Genomic DNA, 21,933 nt, shown 5'->3' with positions numbered 1-21,933 from the left:
GGGCGTCTGGGAGCGTGCCGCGCCCGCTTAAAAGTTTTCACAGCGGGCACCCAGCTAGCGCAGCAGGAGCTCACTTCTACCTCAGCCAAGTCGTCTCGAAAGCAGTTGCTGCACCGCGGTGAACCATTATCTGTGAGCTTTCCAGCGCAGCTATTCGCATATCGGACACCGCATCGCCTAGTTAAAGAAATGTTGTCCCGTACTGTCATCCGTTCCGCCAGGTCCCTTGCCGCTGTGCAGCTGGGCAGAACCGTGGCCAGAGTCGCGCGCCCGGCCGTGATGATCGCCGGCCGCAGATTCGCCTCTGCCAAGGCGCAGCCGACCGAGGTGTCGTCGATCCTGGAGGAGAGGATCCGCGGCGTGTCCGAGGAGGCGAACCTGAACGAGACCGGCCGCGTGCTGTCTGTCGGAGACGGTATCGCCCGTGTGTTCGGCCTGAACAACGTGCAGGCGGAGGAGCTGGTGGAGTTCTCGTCGGGCGTGAAAGGTATGGCGCTGAACTTGGAGCCCGGCCAGGTGGGTATTGTGTTGTTCGGCTCTGACCGTCTGGTCAAGGAGGGCGAGGTCGTGAAGCGGACCGGTAAGATTGTGGACGTGCCAGTGGGCCCAGAGATGCTAGGCCGTGTTGTGGACGCGCTAGGTAACCCAATCGACGGCAAGGGCGCCATCAAGGCCTCCGGCACCTCCCGTGCTCAGGTCAAGGCCCCAGGTATCCTGCCAAGACGCTCTGTGCACGAGCCAGTGCAGACCGGTTTGAAGGCCGTGGACGCTCTTGTGCCTATTGGGAGAGGCCAGAGAGAGTTGATTATTGGTGACAGACAGACCGGTAAGACCGCTGTGGCCTTGGACACCATCCTGAACCAGAAGAGATGGAACAGCTCCAACGACGAATCCAAGAAGCTATACTGTGTCTACGTTGCTGTTGGTCAGAAGAGATCCACCGTCGCCCAGTTGGTGCAGACCTTGGAGCAGCACGATGCCATGAAGTACTCCGTCATTGTTGCGGCCACCGCTTCCGAGGCCGCTCCATTGCAGTACATTGCTCCTTTCACTGCTGCTGCCATCGGTGAGTGGTTCAGAGACAACGGCAAGCACGCATTGATTGTCTACGACGACTTGTCCAAGCAGGCCGTTGCCTACCGTCAGTTGTCTTTGCTGTTGAGACGTCCTCCAGGCCGTGAGGCTTACCCAGGTGACGTTTTCTACTTGCACTCTCGTCTATTGGAGAGAGCCGCCAAGATGTCCGAGAAGAACGGCGGTGGTTCCTTGACCGCTTTGCCTGTGATTGAGACCCAGGGTGGTGATGTCTCTGCGTACATTCCAACCAACGTCATTTCCATCACTGACGGTCAGATCTTCTTGGAGGCTGAGTTGTTCTACAAGGGTATCAGACCAGCTATCAACGTCGGTTTGTCTGTCTCCCGTGTCGGTTCCGCCGCCCAGGTCAAGGCCTTGAAGCAGGTCGCAGGTTCTTTGAAGCTGTTCTTGGCTCAGTACAGAGAAGTGGCTGCGTTCGCCCAGTTTGGTTCCGACCTGGACGCCTCCACCAAGCAAACCTTGGCTAGAGGTGAGAGATTGACCCAACTATTGACCCAGAGTCAGTACTCCCCATTGGCCGCCGAGGAGCAAGTTCCTTTGATCTACGCCGGTGTTAACGGTTACTTGGACAACATCGAGCTATCCAGAATTGGCGAGTTCGAGAAGGAGTTCTTGGCCTACTTGAAGGCTAGCCACGAGGAGATCGTTAGCGCTATCAGAGAAAAGGGTGAATTGTCCAAGGACTTGTTGGCTAAGTTGAAGTCTGCTACTGAGTCTTTCGTTGCTACCTTCTAAAGTTGATACACTGGTTTGCACACAACTATTTTTTCACCTTTCGGCTTGGTTTACCTAGTGCAAGATCAATCGAAAGATCCCATCTGTTATCACCGAAGCAAAGAAGAACCAAAGAGCATCGCACGACTTTAACGACTTGGATGAGTAAATAACTACTTTACCTTCACAGGATTATTCCACTTAACTATGAAAACGGTCCCCTAGCTTTTGTCTTGGGATTCCGCCCCAGTACATTAAGATATAAAGTTTGAGCAGAAGATATGTATTGCGATAAGAACAATATATATTTTCGTACATATATATATTCCCCTTTAACAACTACCAGCCATGTCATGTGGCGTTTATCATCTTTCTCTGTAATATCTGTTTGCTGTAGCTACGCAATGTCTTAGGAAAATTTCCCGCTTTTCTGCTATAACATAACGTTGCATCGCTTAGTTAGCGTTGCAGGCTTTGGTCACAAATCAGGTATGGATCACGCTTCAACACCTACTAGCAAGCTGGGCACTCCACGGCAAGACTCGACTAAACCACCTGGCTCTATACCTTCGAAGCAGATTAGCGATGACGACCTCTACCGAGCATCTACACAATATAGGCTGTGGTCATTCCGGCCCGAGCAGTTAAGGCAGATACGGGAAGAACTGAACCTGCGGGTGGCCAAGGTAGTAGAGCAGAGAGTGGATCAGTACAAGGCCTCGCACCCAGAGCTACTGGAGGAGGAACGGACCGCGCTGGAGCAGATGGCGGTGCCACTGACAGCGGACGAAGAGCTGAAACTCGTAAACTTCTATGCCAAGAAGGTGCGACATTTTGGGAACTCATTGGAACTCCCTACAGAAGTCACAGCCACTGCAATATCGTTTTTCCGGAAGTTCTTTCTCACCAACTCTGTAATGGAGCTGCACCCGAAGAATATCTTATGGACGACTATATTCCTTGCATGCAAATCTGAAAATTACTTCCTGGGCATCGACTCCTTCTCGAAAGCCACTACACGTAAGGAGCTCATTCTAAAGTACGAGTATACTCTGCTGGAGTCTCTGAAGTTTACTCTAATGAACCATCATCCGTATAAGGCTTTGCACGGTTTCTTTTTGGATATACAGTCGGTTCTGAAGGGCAAGGTCGACCTGGATTACATGGGGCTTATATACACCAGTGCTAAAAAGAAGATCACAGATGCGCTTCTGACAGATGCAGTTTACATGTATACCCCTCCCCAGATTACCTTGGCAGTCTTGGCCATTGAGGATGAAGCGCTAATTACGAGATATCTGGAACTAAAGTTTCCTGAACAGGCTAACGCAGAACAGGAACAGACGCAAACAGACAGTACAAATGCGCCTGACCCCTCTCCTACCAAGAATGTCCAGGATAAAGGCGAGACATCTGGGACACAGAAGAAACCCGTCCCTGAAAATGCCAAACAAGAGACTGACAAGGAAGCTATGCAGTTTTCGCTTGAAAGACTGAAAAAGCTAATAGAAGATTGCCAAACAATCATTTCACGGAAGGAGCCAGTGACAAGAGATGAGGTTACGAAGATCGATGAGAAGCTGCATTATTGCTTAAATCCTGCGCTAGTTTTGCAGCGTTTAAAGAAAAAGCAGTCTTCCGTCAGCGTGAGTCCGCCCGAGGCGAAAAGACAAAAGCTCAATGAGACATAATATATATAAAATCACAATCTTGCCTCGGAAGCGAGAGTGTTCTATAGTAAACCTATGTTCACATATCATTTAATTATCGGCTCTATATACATGTTAATAATATACTTGAGAATGAAAAGGCTATGTATGCCTAAACGCCTTCAAAACCATGAACACCTGACCACAATTGCCATTTACCGTTGCGATCATCAAAGCCCAAGACGATATGAAGTGTAGAAATTTGTTGACGCTTTGATCCAAGGTCTGAGATAATGGCTAATGGCTCTATTTTTAAGGATACAGTTTGACTGCACTTGTATAATATATTACGTTTAACTTATGGTATGAGAGAAGGCTTATGCATTGATCAAGACGGGGATCTTGGATTTATCGCCGCCTATTTCTTTGCGATCGTCGCTATCTGGACCCTCTACAATCTTATTGGTGGACATCTTTGCCTTGGAAATAGGCTCACCTTTACAAACCTTCTGGATTTCTACGCTGTCCAAAGTTTCGTACTCCATTAGGCCTTGTGCTAGTCTGTTCAATTCTTTTTGCTTCTCGCGTAGAATATTTCTGGCTCTCTCTTCAGAGGCTTTTAATATTTCCACGACTTCGTTGTCTGCAATATCACGGATCTTACCCGACCAGCTTTCCCACTTATCAGCCAAGTTAACTGGACCTACTTGTTCACTCATACCATACTGCGTGACCATTGCCCGCGCTGTGCTGGTAGCATTTTGCAAGTCTGAACCACAGCCGCTGGTGGTGTTATCCTTCCCATAGATCAATTCTTCTGCTATCTTCCCACCCATACACACATCTAGACGCGCCAGACACTCCTTCTTGGTGACATCCACCTTATCCATTTCAGGAAGCTGGAAAGTTATCCCGAGGGCTCTCCCTCTGGGAAGGATGGTTGCCTTGTACAATGGAACCGCACCTGGAGTATATAGAGCCATAATGGCGTGCCCAGCTTCGTGGTACGCAGTGGCTCTCCTGGAAGCCTCCGTCAAGACCATAGTTTTCCGCTCAGCACCCATGAGAATCTTGTCCTTAGCCCATTCAAAATGTGTCATGTCAACGGCAATGGCATTTTGCTGGCATGCGTATACTGCCGCCTGGTTAACCAAATTCATCAATTCTGCACCGGATAGACCAGGCGTACCACGGGCAATAATACTAGGATCCACGTCAGGAGCCAAGGTGACTTTCCTCATATGGTGCTGAAGAATGTCGGCACGGCCACGGACATCCGGGAGGTCGACGTTAACAATCTTGTCAAATCTACCAGGTCTCGTTAGAGCCTTGTCTAAGGATTCAGGGAAATTCGTCGCACCAATAATGATGATACCACTTGTCTGAGAGAACCCATCTAGTTCCACCAACAACTGATTCAAAGTCTGCTTGGCGTAGGCCTGGTCCTTAGGATTCCGCTTTCCTCCGATGGCATCTAGTTCATCAATGAAGATGATAGCGGGTGCACGAGCGCGCGCTTGCGCGAAAAGCTCACGTATACGCTTGGCACCAACACCGACGTATACCTCATCAAACTCCGAACCAGACATAAAAAAGAAATCAACACCAGCCTCGCCTGCAGTGGCTCTTGCAAGCAGAGTCTTACCGGTACCAGGGGGACCAGTCAATAGGACACCCTTGGGCAGGTTTCCACCGAGGGACTCGTACTTCGCGGGGTCCTTCAAAAAGTCCACAATTTCCTCCAATTCTGCGCGAGCTTCGTCACAGCCGCGAACATCCTCGAATTTCACATTGGTCTTGGCAACGTCCACAGACTTGTCCGCAGTCTCCGCGGACTTCAGTAGCGTAGTGTTCTCCGTGATATACCTGAACCCTTCTGAAACACCATAAGTGACAAGCCCGAAAACCAGCAGCCACTTGATCCACCTCGAGATTACCGTGAAGGTAGACTCCGTTACCACCACGTGTAGCGGCTCCTTGCGTGTCCCCTGGCCGGCGCCGTACATCCCGGCCCCGGGGAAAACGGGCCCGCCGTACCCACTGCCTGCCGAAGCACCCGCAGGAGAGACCGCCGCAGCAGCCTCGGCGCCTGCCGGCGCCCCCACAGACCGCCGCACGGCGTCCGCATCCGCCTGGCGCCCCACCTTCTGCAGCGCCTCGCTGTACAGCGACACGCACTCTGCAGAAGACGCAATCCCAGGCGTCTCAAACCGCGATACCACGTACTGCGGGTAGTTCGCCGCGAGCAGCAGCCGGTACAGCGCCGCCTGCGCCCCCGCGTCCAGCAGGTCTCGATTCGCCTCCTGCTCCTTGGCCGCCAGCATCGCGTGCGAGATGCCGCTCGCGCCCTGACCCTGCTCCGCGCTCGCGCCCTCCTCCTGCTTGTTACGCGCCGCGCCTGTTATATGCATCCCCCTTCTCATGCTTGCCAGTCTCGACATGTGATTGTGCCGTAACTGCACCCCGCTCCTCCTCAGGGCAGGGCCCAGTATCCCAAGCTGAGAAGATATCATCTTTGCTGCAAACCTAGCGCTCAAAGTGCCCGATTCTGACACTAGCACACTCGGCAACCCCATGTGTCGACCAAATTTTAGCTTTCTGATACACCAACACGCTGGTGCTGCCCTGCTTTTTGACAGTTCAAGTTCAACGTTTTGGGATTTCTTTTGTCCCTCTGGTGGCAAATTTCTATTCGGCCCTCCAGAGTTCTATCACAGTGAACGAAAGTGACCTGCGATGAGCGGGTCCTTAGTAAAGGGGACGCCAGGGTGCTGGCTGCCAGTCGCAGTGGCAGTGCTTGCCACGCCTTAGCGGGCGGCAGCTTGTGCTGACTCATGGCGCCTTGTTCGGTCCGGTGTCTAGGCAGCGGCATCCAGATCAAAGAGAATGTTCAGATCATCGTAACGGTCGCAGTGTGAAATGGAGAAGCCGTGCTCGTTGGCCAGGTGCAGTAGGCAGATGAAGCAGAAACTGGTGGATAGGTCCTTGCGGGTCTTGTCGGAGTACATGGCGGCGATATCGGCGGCGATGTCGGTGAACTTGATGCAGAGCGGGCGTGGGGCGGGGGCGGCGCTCTCCTCGGCGGCGCTCTCCTCGGCGGCGGCGCTCTCCTCGGCGGCGGCGCTCTTCTCAGCGGCGAGGCGGGCGGAGAGGGCCTTCCACAGGTTGTTCTTGAGGCGGCGGACGTCGACCTTCTTGGCGGTGCGGGAATAGGGGACCTTGGCGTCGGGCTTGGCGAGCGGGGTGAGGGCGACAGCGTCGTGGTCGTCGTCGTCGAGGCCGTCGGCGTCGAAGGCCTGGTTGAAGTCGACGCACTCATCGTCAGAGACGGTGGGGTCTGCGGCGGTGCCCGTATCGGGCGACGCGTCCTGCAGCTGGCTGTCCTGCAGTTCTTGTTCCTTGTACCTGTCTGCCCAGAAGTTTTCGTCTGCGAGCTGCGGGGGCGCCGAGGGCTCTATAGGGCCGACCGGCGGCAGGCGGGGCGCAGCGGCGACAGAGGGGCGTTTTCTCTGGGCGAAGAAGCTCATGTGCTGCTTCGGCTTTATGAACAGCTTGGTGACCTTTGCCGCCGAGAAATGGTAGTCATCTGGCAGCAGGTAGTGCGACGGGTCTTCCCGGTGCTTCTCCGGGAGCTCAATTGAGGTCTTGGACGCGGCAAAGATCGTCTCCTCGGCGCTGCTCTCGAGGTCGAAGAAGTCCACGGTATTGTCCTTCCTGGCCTTCTTCCTAGGCTCCTTGTCGTCGTTGCTGGATGCGGCCGAGTCGGCGCGCTGCTTGGGGTCCAGGCTGAGCTTCTCCTTGTGCTTCAGCAGCTTGTTCTTGTAATTGTGCACCTTCCAGTGCTCTCTTCCCCGCCAGCTCTTGGTAAACACGTCGTCAAAGTATGCCAGAAGATCTTGGTCCATGACGCTTGCCACCATGTTGGACGGCGACTCATCCGGGCCAAGTGAGTCACCGTGCTGCATGTCGTCGTTGCTGGCATTGTACGACTCCTCATCATCCTGGCCTGGTAGCACGTACCCAAAGTCATCGCCATCTGCGCAGTCCCCCGAGGCCGGGATCGCTTCCTGCATGTCTTCCTCCGTCAGGAAGTTGTCGAACTTGTGGTTGGCGTCCATGAATATCTTTGCGTGGTCGCCGTCCTGCACAGCGGCCTTCAACTGGGACATCGACGGGCATAGCTCTGCCGCATTGATGAGATCGAAGTTCAAGAACTGGATCCCCAAAGCAAGAATCTCATCCTCAACCACAATCGAGCTCACTGAGTCTGTCTCAGAGATGACCGAGAGTTCTGCTGCAAGCGGGGCGTCCGAAGGGCAGATTGACGTCTCTGCATCCAGCATTTCCTCGTCGTCAGCACGCAATGAGGGTTCCAATCGGTCTGAGGCCTCGCTTTCCTCGTCCTCTGTGCACGATGGAGTCTCGGTTTCCCCGCCTGCCTCAGCCGTCGCCATACCTGCGGAGGCAGCAGAACGCCCCCCCTCTGCGTCCGCTGATGTAGCGTCGAAGACCACACGCAGATCATTGTCCGCGTTCAGCGTGTTCAGCAGCAGGCTTTTCGCGCCGCCCTCGTCAAAGGCGGCCAAGGTCTTCTTGAAAAGCGGATCAATGTGTAGCTCCTGGTCCAGCTCTTTCGCCCGGATCGTGCTGAACTCCACCAGGGTCGTCTCCAGCACCCGGTTGTAGTTTCGCCGGCGCTTCCCCACGTCCAGCAGGTCCCGCGCAATCGGCATCCCGCTCTCAGGGTCAATCTCCACCTCATCCTCCCGCTCCCCGCCGTCCGCTCCGCCGTCTGCCCCCTCCGCGGCCTCCTTGTTGCGCCGCTCGGCAAGCCCGCTCAGCAGCTTGCCCGTCTCGTTGGCCACGGAGTCCACGCGCGATGAGTAGATCTTCACACAGCCGTCCAGCGTTGCGCTCGCCTTCTGGAAGTTAATGTTGTCCTCCGCATCCTTAAGGACGTTGAGGTCATGGAAGTAGTCGATCAGCGCAAAGTTCCAGCTGTTTCGAGAGTTGATCTTGTTATCAGTGGCCATCTTAATCCATTCCTCGAAGTTCGCCAACATCGTTGACTTGTTCATGAATATGCCCTGGTCATCATCGTCGTATCTCGATTGCGGAGCCATCGTGCACAATGGCGCTCTTTGGCTTATATATATGCCTTGCTCCGCGGATGGTTGTTTACATTCAAAATCTTTTGTAGATATTTAGATGGCGTTTTTCAAAGCCCGATATATCGCAGTATTACGATGCGATGCGCAAGTACATACTTTTTATAAACGTCGATATTGGGAGAGCAGGCAGCCGTAGTCGCTCAATTGAGACCAGCTAAACCCGCCTGACCTGCTTGATCCACCTGTAGAGCAGCAGGAGACCCTTGAAACCACCCAGGGCTGCCAGAGAAAGGAGTGCAGACTGGACCAAAGACAGAATGGCAGCCTGCCGGCGGTCGACCTCCACGGCCTTGTGGTAGGGTATGTCGGCGCGGAAGGAGACCATGGTGTACAGCGGAAGCCAGGTGCCTCTGAAGGTGCGGCCCAGAACGTTGTTCAGCGAGCGTTTGGCGCGGTGCCAGCTCGACACGACGTTGTGGGACATGTCTCTGTAGTTGTTCTTGGCCAGTTGGATGATGGAGACCAGGTCGCGGTGCCTGGACGCGGTATACTTGGCAAACGCAGCGGTGCGGTCGCCAGCGTAGTCGTCCAGCAGGCCCATGAGCACGCGAACGTCCTCGAAGCCGCAGTTCATGCCCTGTCCGTAGAAAGGCACCATTGCGTGGGCGGCGTCACCCAGCAGGATAGCCTTGCCGCCCGGCAGGTGGTACGGGCGGCACTCGACGCACATCAGTGCGCCCTTGGTGTTTTCCTGGAAGGCGCGGATGGCGTTGTCGAGGCCGATGAGTTCCATGGCGTCGGCGAAGTTGGTCGTGAGGAAGGCGGCGAGCTGCTCGCGGGTGTCCAGGCGGTCCAACAGGGACCACGGACCAAAAAAGGTGGACGTGAAGGAGCCATCTTTGTTGGGCAGCGCGATCAGCATGAAGTTGTGGCGCGGCCAGATGTGCAGGTGCTGCGGAGATATGGCAAACGGGCCGCCGAAGCGCTCGCTGAACTCGGGCGTTGGCGGGATGTACAACTCCAGATAGAAGCAGTCCATGTACTCCTGCGAGAAGTCCATGCGGTCAAACCGCTGCATCTGCTGACGCGTGGTAGAATACGCCCCATCGCACCCGACGACGAAGTCGAACTCCAGCTGCACCGTCTTTCCCTCGACGGCGAAGAGCAGCTGCTGCGTCGCGCCGTGGTTGAAGTTGGCCTTGACCAGCTTGTGGCCAAACTGAGCCTGGATGTGCTCCTGTGCAGACACCTCGTCCAGAAGCGCGTTATTCAACACGCCGCGGTCAATCGAGTTGACTGACTCACCGAACAGGCCGTACTCCTGCGGCTCCTGCTTGCCCGCAAGGTTGTGAATCATGCGGCCGTGCATCGGCAGCATATCGCGCAGCACACGCGCTGCGAGCTCGTCGTCCACTGCTTTCAGGCCCTCGATCCCACGAGCGGAGATCGCCAGGTTGATGGACCGCAGGTTTCTGTCCGTCGTGGTAGCCAGACGCGGGTCGGAGCGGTAGTCAAACAAGCTCACCTCATACCCTTTCTTCGCAAACGCCAAGGCTGCCAGGCACCCAACCAGACCGGCACCGATCACTGCGACTGATTCACCTTTTTCTCCCATGACTCCTCAGGCTTGTGCTGTGCTGGCTAACGGTTTCGTGAAATTTCTAGGCGATGCGATGCTGGTGAAAAATTCCGGGGCGAGACCCGTTATATAAGTCCATTTCAGTAGCTTACAGATCAACTGATCCTTCCGAGTCCTGGAGGTAATCCACTATTTTAAAGTCTAGGTAATCATATATAGCGCTCTGACCGTTAATATGCGGGATTATCGCGTACTAGAGCGAAAAGGGCATGGCGGCTGCGTCAGACGTGTTCCACATGGTCGAAGCTGGGCTTCCTTGTGGAGCCTGCGCTGTCCAGAAGCTGCACGCGCTCGTATTCCAGTGGCGGAGGACGGCTGACATTCTTCTTCCTCAACACGGTTTCCTGGAAGTCCGGCCACATTTGAGACAGGTAATAATCTGCACGTTTCATTAGCGGGACAGAAAATACCTCGTCCAACTCTTCGAGCGTCAGCTGCTTGGTCTCCGGTAGGAAGAAGTAGACGAGGAAGTAGCCAATGAAGTTCCATGCAGCGTAGAAGCCGAAGGCGCCCTGCGGCTTCATCGCGCGCAGCATGCTCGGCCAGGTCAGCGCCAGGATGAAGTTGAACCCCCAGAGCACCACCGCGAACAGCGAAGAGCCAATGGCCCGCACATACAGCGGAAATACCTCGCCTGCGTAGACAAAGGGCACGACGCCCATGCCAAATGAGTAGATTGCGGAGAAGATATAGATGCCGAAGGAAATGACGCCGATTGAGGCCTTCGTGTCCTTGATCCAGAAGGCAAAGCCCGTCACCAGGAGGAACACGCCCAGCCACGGCAGCGTGCTGAGGAGCAGAAACCGCCGCCCGAAGCGATCAATCATGAAGTACGCCGGGATCGCAAACACCGTGTTGATGATGCCGAACCCTAGCGACGAGCATAGTGACGCGATCTCGCTGAAGCCTGCCTGCAGGAAAATCACCGACGAGTAGTATGCAATGACGTTGATCGCGCAGAACTGCTGCATGAACGCGCAGATGAACGCCGCGACAAAGGCGTTCCGGTTACGCCGGACTGTGAATATCTCCTTGAGGCGCGTGAAGTAGCTCAGCTGCAACGTGCTCTCCTGTACCAGCAGCACGTGCTGATAGAAGAGGTCCCGGCACGCCAGCAACCGGTGCTTGCGCAGCTGCAGCAGCGCAGCGTACGCCTCCGGGTAGCGCCCCTTGCCCATCAGCCACCGCGGCGACTCCGGGCAGTGCGGCAGTTGGAACAGCACAAACACCGCCGGTAGCGCCGCGCTCGCCAGCATTAGCCGCCAGTTGAGTCCCCCGCCGATCCCCGCGTCGCCCACGCGGTAGAACACCAGCGACGCCACGTACCCCCACATCACGCCGAACGCCGTAAACGCCTGCCAATTCATGCACACAATCCCCCGCAGCTCCTTGGGCGCGCACTCCGCCAGGTACACGTTCACCGTCGCGGACTTGATGCCCAGCCCGAACCCCAGAAGGAAGCGCATCGCGAACAGGTACCGCCAGCCCGCGGGCCCCGCAGGTCCCACCCCTTGCAGCAGACAGAATAGCCCGGACAGAAAGCACGTCACGAAGATCACCCGCTTGCGCCCCAGCACGTTGTTGGCCCAGTCTGTCAACCAGCACGCCGCAACCGCGCAGCACAGGTACGGCGCGCCGTTGACCAGCCCGATCAGCCAGTCCTCGCGCACCGTCCCGCCGCCCAGCCCCAGCGCCTTTGGGTAGAACAGGTTGGCGCCGTTGATCACCGTCTCGTCCATGCCCTGCACCGCCGCGCTCATCGCCGACGCTGCCACCACGTGCACCAGCTTGCGCGGGATCCGCCAGGGGTGCTCCACCTCCTCCGCGCACGCCGCACGGTCCGCCTCCGTCAGCAGCCCGATCGTGCCGAACCGCCGCGGCGCGCGCGCCAGCGCCGCGGCCCGCCCGAAAATGTCCTCGTCGTTGGGCAGCCCGTACTTCGCCGCGAACGCCCGCCCCATGGCGGCTACCTCGTCCTCCGGCCACTGCGCCAGAGCGTTTTCTGTGTCCGACGCGCGTGCGTCGCACTTGTCCGCGTTGTCCGACGCGCCCCTGCTCGAAACTCCGCTGCAGGTAGCGTGCGTTTCTGTCATTGCCCCTGCGTCGCTCGGTGCACTCGCCGCAGCGCAGCCACGGCCCGCGGCGACTTTATAGCAACCCGCGCCGCGCCCCCGCGCGTTCCACTGCTCCGGAGTCCGCAGGTCACCTGCATGGCGGGTCCTTGCCAATGGCGTCATCTGCGCCGGTGATCTTGGCTTTGCACGTTCACTGCGCTGGCGGTTAGCTGCGCGGCAGGGAATGGCGTCATTGGCTTACATCAGCAGATGTTTCATGATCCCGATCGCACCCGTTACCCTCCGACGGGGCACGATTTACCACCGAGACACGCGGCCAGGGAGCCCGGCTTACCACCGAGCCGCGAGGGGAGGCGTCCGGCAGGCGTGACCGGGATCTCCATGTGTTGGGGGGGACGCACTGCATATCAGGCGCAGCAGAGGCAAAGCGCCAGCTGCTCACACCACCCAGCTGCGCGCACCACCCAACAGAAAGATGGTCTACCGGCTAATACATAAGACGTTCGTGCTCCCTCTCGCAGGACTCACGGCAGGGTTCTTGACGTTCGGGCAGACGTGGCCCGCGACGGAGACGCCGGGAGAGCGGACTGCCAAGCGGCCGTTGTCGGGGCAGCGGGTGGAGGTGCTCGAGGAGCTGGAGCAGCTGGAGGAATTTCGGCGGCTGGTGCGGGAGCACGGCGGCGTCAGCCACTCGGAAATTATCCCCGCCGGACACAGGAACAACAACGTGATGCAGGGCCTGCTGTTCGGTGATGCGCACATGGAGATCGACCCAGTGATGTTCTACGACAAGGAGAACATGCAGTTCACGGCGTTCTACCACCTGGGGCACAAGCTGGCGGACGAGAAGGAGTCGGTACACAAGGGCGTGCTGGCGCTGATGATGGACGAGGCGCTGTGCTTCTGCGGGTTTCCGACGCTGCCGCACAAGATGGGTGTGACGGCACGCCTGGCGATTGACTTCGAGCGCGAGGTGCCGGTGAATTCAACCGTGGTGCTGCGCGCGGCGGTGCAGGAGGCCAAGGGCCGCAAGTGCGTGATCCGCGGCACGCTCGAGGCGGTGCCCCGGCGCGGCGAGACGGAGCCGCCGGCGGTCTACGCGCGCGCCGAGTGCGTGCTGGTTGAGCCCAAGTGGTTCAAATACGCGATCCGCATGGGCTTCATGTAGCGCGCAGCTGTGGATGTCGTAATGCAGTGTCGGGTGTGCGGATCACACTAGAATAGCACGTGATCGTAATTTATACAAGGAACACCTACGATTGCACTAGTTTAGCTAGAATACCCCTGCGGGTCACTGCGGGTTCCTGCGCTGTAGCCCTTGATCTGTCTGTGTACGAACTAATTGGGACGCTTCAGTCATACTTTGAATATTATGTCGTCATCAACGCAATGGGCGGTGCCTCTAGTGCAGACACTTGTAAGGTTGTTGTTCATCATCAAGAACATCACGCAGGGGCATTTGCGAGATCCTCGCTCCGCTACTAAGCTAACTGGGGCGCCAATGGCAGTTGCCCTGCTATTTACTTCCTTGCTGTCATCCCCGCCCAGGCACGTGATCATCATACTTATATACGAAATAAGCACGTGAGAGTCACGTGGCACAACTAGTTGCAGAAAATAACAACGAGGCCTGGCAGATTTCGAACAGTGGCCACTGCTCACGACGGAAGCGCTGGCAAATCAGAGGAAATGTCCGAGGATGCGGGAGAGGTCTATGTCGATAAGGCCGTGAGCGATGAGATCTTCAGCAAACTCAACAGCAAGCCTGAGAACCGGACGTGTTTTGATTGCGGCAACAAGAACCCGACGTGGACCTCGGTCCCCTTCGGCATCATGTTGTGCATCCAGTGCTCGGGCGAGCACCGCAAGCTGGGTGTGCACATCACCTTTGTGAAGTCCTCGAACCTGGACAAGTGGACCATTAACAACCTGCGGCGGTTCAAGATGGGCGGGAACCACCGCGCGCGTGAGTTCTTTCTGAAGAACAACGGGAAGCAGCTGCTGGACTACAAGGCCGACAAGCAGGTGAAGTACACCAGCGCGGTAGCCAAAAACTACCGGGCGCGCCTGGACAAACTGGCTGCCAAGGACCGCGAGCAGCATCCGGCGGAGCTGGTGCTGGCCACGGACGAGGAGCAGGGGTCCAGCGGGTCCAGCGGGGCCTCCTCCAAGAACAACAGCGTCGACGACTTCTTCGCCTCGTGGGAGAAGAAGAGCGCCAGCACGCCGCCGCCGAAGATCCTGACGCCCAACCCCACGGGCAGCAGCGCCGGCGCCGCGCGCAGCTCGATTCTGTCCGCGCCTGGCCGCCGGCGCACGCCGCTGGCCGGCGGCGGCAGCACCGGCAAGAAGCACTCGATCCTGAGCTCTAAGCGGACGGCCCGCCCCGCGGCCAAGAAGGCCGACGCAGACCTCTTCGACGAGTTCGAGAAGGAGGCCCAGCGCGAGCAGGAGGAGTCCGCCGCCGCGGTCTCCACCGAGACCGTGCGCACGAGCAGCAACGCCTACGTGCAGCAGAAGCCCATCAAAATGCATGCTGCCAGCAGCTCCGACGACGACCTCGCCGACAACCCCTACAACGACGGCACGCGCTTCGACCAGGTGCGCCCCGCGCCCACCGTCGAGGACGTCCAGCCCAAGCTCGCCAAACTCGGTTTCGGCATGGTCAACAACAATGCCTCCTCCCTCATGGAGGAGGCTCGGCAGTCCAAGCTCGCGGCGGCCGCGCCTAAGTACACCGGCGACGTCGTCGCCAAGTTCGGCGCCCAGAAGGCCATCTCCTCCGACCAGATGTTCGGCCGCGGCTCCTACGACGAGGACAGCTCCCGCGAGGCACGCGACAAGCTCAAGAGCGACTTCCACAACGCCACCGCGATCTCCTCCTCCTCCTACTTTGGCGAGCCCGAGCCGCCCGCCCTGCCGCAGCCCGCGCCCTTCCGCATGGACCTCCTGGGCTCCGAGGAGGACTTCGAGCTCGCCAAGCAGGCCCTGGAGCGCAGCGCCCAGAAGCTCGGCAACTATCTGCGTGACTACATCCGTAAATGATCTATACTACTCAACACAGTCGCCTACCACTATGTATTCTATTCCAACCGCCGCCGCTTGATGTCTTCTTGCAGGTCGCTGTTCGGCGTCGCCATGGACGACCCATTGGACCTGCTTTTGCGTTTCTTTGCCTTGCCGCCCAGCGCGGCCCCGTTGGCGCCCGACCCGTCCAAGTCGAACGCCAGGTCTTCTACCTCGAACCCCTGGTTCTTAAACTCGCCCGGGTAACTCCGCTCAAACTGCGAAATCACCTCTGCACACATGTCCCAGTCCATCGTCGGGGCCTCGAACAGTGCCTGATCGCGGAACACCTGTGCGCGCCTCCATTCCTCCGGGCCCATGCCCCGCTCGCGCACTGCATCGCCGTCGGTGTTCTGGAACACGATCGGCGATATTTCCCCCCCCTTGCCGTTCTCGCGCGTAGGGATCACAGAGAATTTGCCGGACAGGTCCTGTATCTGGTTCTTGTACGACTTGCGCAGCTTGACGGCCTTGGTGCCGTCTGCGTTGGTGCGTGCTACCTGCCGCGAGATGTCCTGGAGTCCGTATACCGATATTAGGTCATCTATAGGGTTCGGCTGCTGCGGCTCGTACGCGGGTCCGGCGGGGTCTACGTAATAGTAGTAGGACGGCATCGTGGCGTCGTCATGCACCGTGCCCATCGTGACCGCGCGCCGACCGGGATATTGTTATTGTCTATGGTCGGCCTAGTCCAGCTTGCGTGCGGACGAGTGTAGCTGCGCGATGTCACAAAGCAGCGGTCGTTCTTATAGTCGGCCGGTCGTATAGCCATGTTGGAGACGTTGTTCTGCGCGGGAGGGGGACCCCGGCCTGGAAATGAAATTAAGCCGAAGGCGGGGTAACCGTAGATACAAAATCGGGTAACCGTAGACATAAAGTCCGGGTAAGGGCAATGGCGCGTGACTGTCACCCGTACATCTGCGCCCAGCACCCGGCGTGGAGGTCGTGGCCGACGCACGCGATGTGATGCAGTGACAAAATTAAAGATAGATTTCTCTCCTCAGCGACAGCTCTTGCGTAAGAAAGGCAAGACGTTAAGGAAAGGTATGTGGGACGACGGACGGGACGAGCGAGAGCTGCGGGTGCGGACCTGGGCGCGGCGCGGCGCCGGCGCCCGGGACGCCGGCGGGCTCGGGCATCGAAGGACGAATACTAACTAGTGACAGATGGCCGCTTCTCTACCTCACCCTAAGATTGTGAAGAAACACACCAAGAAGTTCAAGCGCCACCACTCTGACCGGTACCACAGAGTCGCTGAGAACTGGAGAAAGCAGAAGGGTATCGACTCTGTTGTCAGAAGAAGATTCAGAGGCCAAATCTCCGAGCCAACCATCGGCTATGGTTCCAACAAGAAGACCCGTTTCATGACGCCATCCGGCCACAAGACTTACTTGGTCTCTAACATCAAGGACCTAGAGGTCTTGATGATGCACACCAAGACCTACGCTGCTGAGATTGCCAGCAACGTTTCTTCCAAGAACAGAGTCAGCATCTTGGCCAGAGCCAAGGCTTTGGGCATCAAGGTCACCAACCCTAAGGGCAGACTGGCTTTGGAGGCTTGAAATGGATGAAAAACTTGATTAGATAGTTTTTTTTATACTGAATTGTGTATTTTAAACAAGCAATCATTCGAAGTGACGCTAAGTGTGGGGCGCGATGGCGGAAATGTTCGAAAGGGGCTGGGACGGCTGGGCGAGCCGCTGTTCTGTACCACGAGGCGTAATCACTGGGCGCGTGCTCCCCGCTCTGGGTCGGCCGAATCTGTACGCGGAACAGATATAGGTTAAAGTAAGCTTGGGTAAATAAGCAAGATAGTAAGTATAATAGTAGAAAAGGACGCGGAGGGCGCCGCATGAGGTTATGGGTATAACAATGTTTAAGTTTTAATAGTACAACCAGCCCAGAACCAATGCTATCAACGCGACAAGCAACAGCAAGGCCGGGTTGAAAATCGGCCCGCTCTCCTGCGTCCGCGAGACAGGCGCCGGCCGTCCCTTCTCGCTCGCGCTCGCGGGGGCGCTACCACTACCTACAGACGCGGCGGGCTTCGCTGCCGGCGCCCTATCGCTCATTTTGTCCGTGGTGTCCGCCTGCACGGCAGTGTAGTCCGCCGTCGCGGTCTCCGCCACTGACGTATCCCTGGGCTCCGAGTCGAGCAGGTACTTCACCTTTATCTTCTTCGACACCGCCTGCTGCTTGAACTCGGCCTCCAACTGCGGCCACGCCTCCGCCACCGTCGTCTCCCCGAGGTCGTAGGGCGAGGGCAGGGTTATCAGCAAGAACTTGTCCTTGCATTTGAAGTCCGAGGCGGGCTCCTCGCTGAGCCCGAGTAGGATGACCTGGATCTGCATCTCCTTGCCCGGTTCCACAATTGCGGCGTTCGGCCGCACGCAGTAGATCTTGGGTGCCGTCGTCTTCACCTTGAAGGCCACGGTCTCGTTGCTGTTGTTCTTGATTGTGACATACTCCGTCGAGGAAACAGTGAAAGGTGCTGCACGCTAGGTTAGTAACTTCCCGCCACGAGTGTGTCCGTGCTCTTGTCGCCGCAGTGCCCCTGGCCCCCGTGCCTGGCCGCCCCGTGCCCCGCAGCCCGCCCGCGCCCCGCAGCCCGCAGCCGCCGCAGGTTCCGCGCGCGTACGCGTCCCCACGTCCGCCCCGCGCCACGCGTTCGCCCGCCAGTCGCTCGCCTGCGCGTCCGCAGCCCGCAGCCCGCAGCCTCCCCCTCTCCCTCCTTCTGCCCTCCTGCGATCAAGAGACGCGTCGCCCCACACAGTCAACATACGCTTGTATTCCAGAACGTCGGGAACAATCTCAATCATTGTATGGATGTGATATCGTCTGCTTGTGTGTAGTCAGTAGTCCCTGCCTGTGCCTCGGATGAACAAGTAGAGCAAATGCCCACCTGGCTTCTCGCGGGCCGCCTTCGCAGCAGTCCGTCGATGTATGGGTGTCCGGCCAGTTTCACGATGTCCGGGTTACAGGCGTGAGCGAGCTCATCGCCGTGGATATATATCATAGTATATCAGTTACGGAAGGCGGCGCGGCCGGGGCGCTAGTAGTCGTCGCCCTTGGACACGACCTCCTTTTTATGTGGGTGCAGCAGGATGGTATGCTCGAACTGTGCGGTGTAGGAGCCCTCGACGTCGACCAGGGGCGGGTAGTCCTGCACGATGCCCTGCTTCACGAGGTGGTTGAGCGCGAACATGTACTTGTCCTCGCCCAGGCGGTCCAGGTAGCGGCGACACCACGGCAGCGTGCCAAAGTTCGCATCGATGGTGCGCAGCAGCGCCTTGGCGCGCGACAGCGTCGGCGCGGGCAGCGCGCCGGGGTTCTTGGCGTAGTGCGAGCACTCGCCGCTCTGCACAACGTAGCCGCGGCCGGTGGTGCCGAATGTCTCGATTGCGAAGTGCTCGCCCTCCTCCATCTTGGTCTCGTCGCCGTTCTTGACGATGGGCACGGACTTGCCGCCGTGGATCTGGTACGGCACGATGTTGTGGCCGCAAAGGTTGCGGCACGGGCGCACCTGGTACGTCTGGCCGCCGAGCGTGACCTCGTACGACTCCATGACCTCCTGGATGGCCTCGCCGATGTCCGTGAGGCGCACGTCAATGCCCGCCTCGCGGATGCCGGTGTACGTGGCCTCGCGCACGGCCTCCAGCAGCGGATCGTAGCGCGGGTCGAACGTCACCGTCCACGCAGAGTCGATGATGTGCCCGTTCACCTGCACGCCGAAGTCCACTTTCATCACGTCCTCGTGCCGCAGCACCGTCGTGTCGCCTGCGTTCGGCGTGAAGTGCGCCGCGCAGTGGTTCAGCGACACGCCCGTCGGGAACCCGATGCCCTGCGCCTTGGGCGTAGCCGCAAACCGCCCGTGCTCGTCCGTGCCCGTGAACTTGCGCGTCGCATTCTCCACCAGCTCCACCACCTCCGTCAGCGTCTGCCCGGGCCGCAGCCTGTTCTGCAGGTGCCGCCGCACCCGCCGGTGGATCTCAGCGCCCTTGCGCATGTCGTTCCACTCCTCCGCGCGCGCCCGGTCCCGTTCCTCGTACCGCCGCTCCGCGTCCGTCACCCGCGCCACATTGAAGTCCTGTCCGTAGTCCATCCACTCCCCTGCGGGGTACTGCTCGTCCGGGAAGAGCAGCGTGATGTCCTTCACGTTGTTCGCCCGCTTCTTCTTCTTCTTCTTCTTCTGCTCCGCGCCCGCGGCCCCCGCCGCATCGCCCACTGCCGCCGGCACCGCCGGCACAGCTTCGTGCTGCTTCTCAGCGTCCGCCTCGTGGCCCTCCATCTTCGCTGCTCGCTGTTGCCACCGCCAGCCCGTAAGGTACTAGTACAAAAATTTTCCGCGCTCGCCCGGGCTCGCCCGGCCCACCACGCAACGACAACCAGACACATGCTCCGCCTCCTGGCCCCCCGGCCTCTAACGGCGAGACCCTTTTCGTCCGCGCTGCGCGCGCTGCAGCAGCCGGCCTTCGACCCGACGTTGCTCGACGCGGCCAGCGCCGTGGGCGCGCGCGCCGGCGACCCCGCGTTGCACGCCGCGTCTATGCTGTCGCCGCGCGAGGACGCCTTCCGCTCGCGCCTGACCGGCGTGCGTGCCGGGCGCACGGTCTCGGTGTTCAACGGCAACACGTCGCAGGCGCTGCAGCGCCAGAACATGCTCCTGCGCTCCGCGCGCATCGCGCAGGACCGGCGCGAGCAGCGCTTCTACCTCAAACCCGGCAAGGTCAAGGAGCAGCAGCGCTCGCGCAAGCACCGGCGCGAGTTCATGCGCGCGTTCAAGGGGCTGATCGAGGTCGTCAAGGACGCCAAGCGCAAGGGCTACTAGCGCGTGTACATAGTGTGTAGCTAAGATTCGGCCCGATAGGGCCGCTGTACAGCGGGCCGCGGCCGGCGCGCCACCTCGCGGCGGCCGCAGGCAATTGCGGCGATTAACAAGCCCAGCTGGCTCTGGCGGCGGCGAGAAAAAGAGTCAGCGGCGTCCCGGTTGCCCCCGCCGGAGCAGCAGAGCCATGTCTTCGTCTGTACAATCTGGAGTGCTGACGCTGCTGCACACGGCGTGCGGCGCCGGCGTGCTCGCCATGCCGTACGCGTTCCGCGCGTTCGGGCTGCTGGCGGGCGGGGCGATCTTGGCGTGCTGCGGCGCGTCCGCAATGGTGGGCCTGGTGTTGCAGAGCCACGTGGCGCAGTACGTACCGCCGCGGCAGGCGTCGTTCTTCTCGCTTGCGCAGATTAGCAACCCCGAGCTGAGCGTCGTGTTCGACTGCGCGATCGCGGTCAAGTGCTTCGGGGTGGGCGTGTCGTACCTGGTGGTGCTGGGCGACCTGATGCCGCAGCTCGCGGGGACGGTGACGGCGGCGCCGTGGCTGCTGGACCGCAATGTGCAGATCACGTTCTGGACGGCGGCCGTGATTGCGCCGCTGTGCTGCATGCGGCACCTGCACTCGCTCAAGTACGCGAGCATGGTGGCGGTCGCGGCGGTCGCGTACCTGGGTGCGCTGGTCGCGGCGCGCGCGGCATGGCCGTCGCCGGAGCTAGAGCGCCTGCGCGGACCGGTCTCGCTGGGGCTGCCGCCGGGCACGTCCGGCGGCGCGATGCTCAGCTCGTTCCCGATCTTCGTCTTCGCGTACACGTGCCACCACAACATGTTCTCGATCGTCAACGAGCTCCGCGACAACTCGCTGGGCGCGTGTCTGCGTGTCGTGGTCGCGGCCATCGCGCTTGCGGTCGCGCTCTACGCGACCATCGGCGGTGCGGGCTACCTGACCTTTGGCGACCACATCACTGGCAACATCATCGCGCAGTACCCGCCCGCGCCCGCGACCACGCTGGGCCGCGCGGCCATTGCCGTGCTCGTCATGCTCGCGTTTCCGCTGCAGTGCCACCCCGCGCGCGCCTCCATCAACCACATCTGGCACTACTGCGTCCCCAGCCACACGGCCGCGCCCTCCGAGGCCTCCGCGCTCATCCGCGGCGGCTCGCCGCCCGCGGACGCCGCGGAAGGCCCCGCGGACGAGCCCGCCGCCGTCCCGCTGGGGCCCCGCCGCTTCGCTGCCATCACCGCCGCCCTGCTGATCGCCTCCTACGCCGTCGCCGTGTCCGTCACCTCGCTGGCCCGCGTGCTCGCGGTCGTTGGCGCCACGGGCTCCACCGCCATCTCCTTCATCCTGCCGGGCCTCTTTGGCTACCAGCTCATCGGCTCGGAGTCCCGCGCTGACCAGCTGCCGCCCCGCACCCGCTTCCTGCGCCTGCTCTCGCTACTGCTCGCCGCCTGGGGGCTCGTCGTCATGTGCGCGGGCCTGTCCGCAGCCCTGCTCTTCGACCCCACCCACTAGCCTCGCCTGCGCTCTGCGCATCCGTCGCCCAGCGACACATTCCCTGCTGCATCAAGATGTGGACAGCTCGCTCGGCAGCGCGCCGCGCCGGCCGCCGCACGCGCCAGTCGGAGTCTGCGAGTCGTGAGCACGTTACCAAAGCGGACGCCCACTGTTTATATACTCTTTATTTATATTTGTTCATAAACGGCGAGGTTGGGTTGGCTGAAGGCGAACGGGGTTGTGGTTTCACGTTATCAGGTCACA

At 59.2% G+C, this 21,933-nt stretch overlaps 14 protein-coding genes across 14 annotated transcripts; 7 read left to right on the top strand and 7 right to left on the bottom strand.

The window, feature by feature from the left end:
• Positions 1-189: 189 nt before the first annotated feature.
• Positions 190-1,833, top strand: ATP1 (F1F0 ATP synthase subunit alpha; the record flags this gene model as incomplete). The annotated part of the gene is made up of 1 exon (NM_211457.1): positions 190-1,833. One exon carries the CDS (start codon positions 190-192, stop codon positions 1,831-1,833), a length of 1,644 nt encoding a protein of 547 aa, NP_986395.1.
• Positions 1,834-2,303: 470 nt separating this feature from the next.
• CCL1 (TFIIH complex kinase subunit CCL1) lies at positions 2,304-3,503 on the top strand (the record flags this gene model as incomplete). Its single annotated transcript, NM_211456.1, has 1 exon — positions 2,304-3,503. The coding sequence occupies one exon, from the start codon at positions 2,304-2,306 to the stop codon at positions 3,501-3,503; it is 1,200 nt and encodes a 399-aa protein (NP_986394.1).
• A 335-nt stretch (positions 3,504-3,838) lies between these two features.
• YME1 (i-AAA protease YME1) lies at positions 3,839-6,037 on the bottom strand (the record flags this gene model as incomplete). The annotated part of the gene is made up of 1 exon (NM_211455.1): positions 3,839-6,037. The coding sequence occupies one exon, from the start codon at positions 6,035-6,037 to the stop codon at positions 3,839-3,841; it is 2,199 nt and encodes a 732-aa protein (NP_986393.1).
• A 282-nt stretch (positions 6,038-6,319) lies between these two features.
• On the bottom strand, positions 6,320-8,584 carry BRN1 (condensin subunit BRN1; the record flags this gene model as incomplete). The annotated part of the gene is made up of 1 exon (NM_211454.1): positions 6,320-8,584. One exon carries the CDS (start codon positions 8,582-8,584, stop codon positions 6,320-6,322), a length of 2,265 nt encoding a protein of 754 aa, NP_986392.1.
• A 202-nt stretch (positions 8,585-8,786) lies between these two features.
• On the bottom strand, positions 8,787-10,187 carry BNA4 (kynurenine 3-monooxygenase; the record flags this gene model as incomplete). Its single annotated transcript, NM_211453.1, has 1 exon — positions 8,787-10,187. The coding sequence occupies one exon, from the start codon at positions 10,185-10,187 to the stop codon at positions 8,787-8,789; it is 1,401 nt and encodes a 466-aa protein (NP_986391.1).
• Positions 10,188-10,432: 245 nt separating this feature from the next.
• AGOS_AGL277W (AGL277Wp) lies at positions 10,433-12,448 on the bottom strand (the record flags this gene model as incomplete). Its single annotated transcript, NM_211452.1, has 1 exon — positions 10,433-12,448. One exon carries the CDS (start codon positions 12,446-12,448, stop codon positions 10,433-10,435), a length of 2,016 nt encoding a protein of 671 aa, NP_986390.1.
• A 313-nt stretch (positions 12,449-12,761) lies between these two features.
• On the top strand, positions 12,762-13,454 carry MRX3 (Mrx3p; the record flags this gene model as incomplete). The annotated part of the gene is made up of 1 exon (NM_211451.1): positions 12,762-13,454. The coding sequence occupies one exon, from the start codon at positions 12,762-12,764 to the stop codon at positions 13,452-13,454; it is 693 nt and encodes a 230-aa protein (NP_986389.1).
• A 521-nt stretch (positions 13,455-13,975) lies between these two features.
• GLO3 (ADP-ribosylation factor GTPase-activating protein) lies at positions 13,976-15,331 on the top strand (the record flags this gene model as incomplete). Its single annotated transcript, NM_211450.1, has 1 exon — positions 13,976-15,331. The coding sequence occupies one exon, from the start codon at positions 13,976-13,978 to the stop codon at positions 15,329-15,331; it is 1,356 nt and encodes a 451-aa protein (NP_986388.1).
• Positions 15,332-15,369: 38 nt separating this feature from the next.
• On the bottom strand, positions 15,370-15,993 carry ROX3 (Rox3p; the record flags this gene model as incomplete). The annotated part of the gene is made up of 1 exon (NM_211449.1): positions 15,370-15,993. The coding sequence occupies one exon, from the start codon at positions 15,991-15,993 to the stop codon at positions 15,370-15,372; it is 624 nt and encodes a 207-aa protein (NP_986387.1).
• Positions 15,994-16,386: 393 nt separating this feature from the next.
• RPL32 (60S ribosomal protein eL32) lies at positions 16,387-16,914 on the top strand (the record flags this gene model as incomplete). The annotated part of the gene is made up of 2 exons (NM_211448.2): positions 16,387-16,396; positions 16,519-16,914. One exon carries the CDS (start codon positions 16,519-16,521, stop codon positions 16,912-16,914), a length of 396 nt encoding a protein of 131 aa, NP_986386.1.
• A 321-nt stretch (positions 16,915-17,235) lies between these two features.
• Positions 17,236-18,171, bottom strand: SCS22 (phospholipid metabolism-regulating protein SCS22; the record flags this gene model as incomplete). Its single annotated transcript, NM_211447.1, has 2 exons — positions 17,236-17,843; positions 18,135-18,171. The coding sequence occupies 2 exons, from the start codon at positions 18,169-18,171 to the stop codon at positions 17,236-17,238; spliced, it is 645 nt and encodes a 214-aa protein (NP_986385.1).
• Positions 18,172-18,404: 233 nt separating this feature from the next.
• MAP2 (methionine aminopeptidase) lies at positions 18,405-19,454 on the bottom strand (the record flags this gene model as incomplete). Its single annotated transcript, NM_211446.2, has 1 exon — positions 18,405-19,454. The coding sequence occupies one exon, from the start codon at positions 19,452-19,454 to the stop codon at positions 18,405-18,407; it is 1,050 nt and encodes a 349-aa protein (NP_986384.2).
• A 291-nt stretch (positions 19,455-19,745) lies between these two features.
• Positions 19,746-20,180, top strand: MRP21 (mitochondrial 37S ribosomal protein bS21m; the record flags this gene model as incomplete). Its single annotated transcript, NM_211445.2, has 1 exon — positions 19,746-20,180. The coding sequence occupies one exon, from the start codon at positions 19,746-19,748 to the stop codon at positions 20,178-20,180; it is 435 nt and encodes a 144-aa protein (NP_986383.2).
• Positions 20,181-20,364: 184 nt separating this feature from the next.
• On the top strand, positions 20,365-21,687 carry AVT5 (amino acid transporter; the record flags this gene model as incomplete). The annotated part of the gene is made up of 1 exon (NM_211444.2): positions 20,365-21,687. The coding sequence occupies one exon, from the start codon at positions 20,365-20,367 to the stop codon at positions 21,685-21,687; it is 1,323 nt and encodes a 440-aa protein (NP_986382.2).
• Between the last annotated feature and the right edge of the window lie 246 nt (positions 21,688-21,933).

Source organism: Eremothecium gossypii, chromosome VII (assembly GCF_000091025.4).
Source record: "Eremothecium gossypii ATCC 10895 chromosome VII, complete sequence".
Taxonomy (NCBI): domain Eukaryota; kingdom Fungi; phylum Ascomycota; class Saccharomycetes; order Saccharomycetales; family Saccharomycetaceae; genus Eremothecium; species Eremothecium gossypii.
Note: the sequence above shows the minus strand (reverse complement) of the source record. Positions and strands in the feature narration are given on the sequence as shown.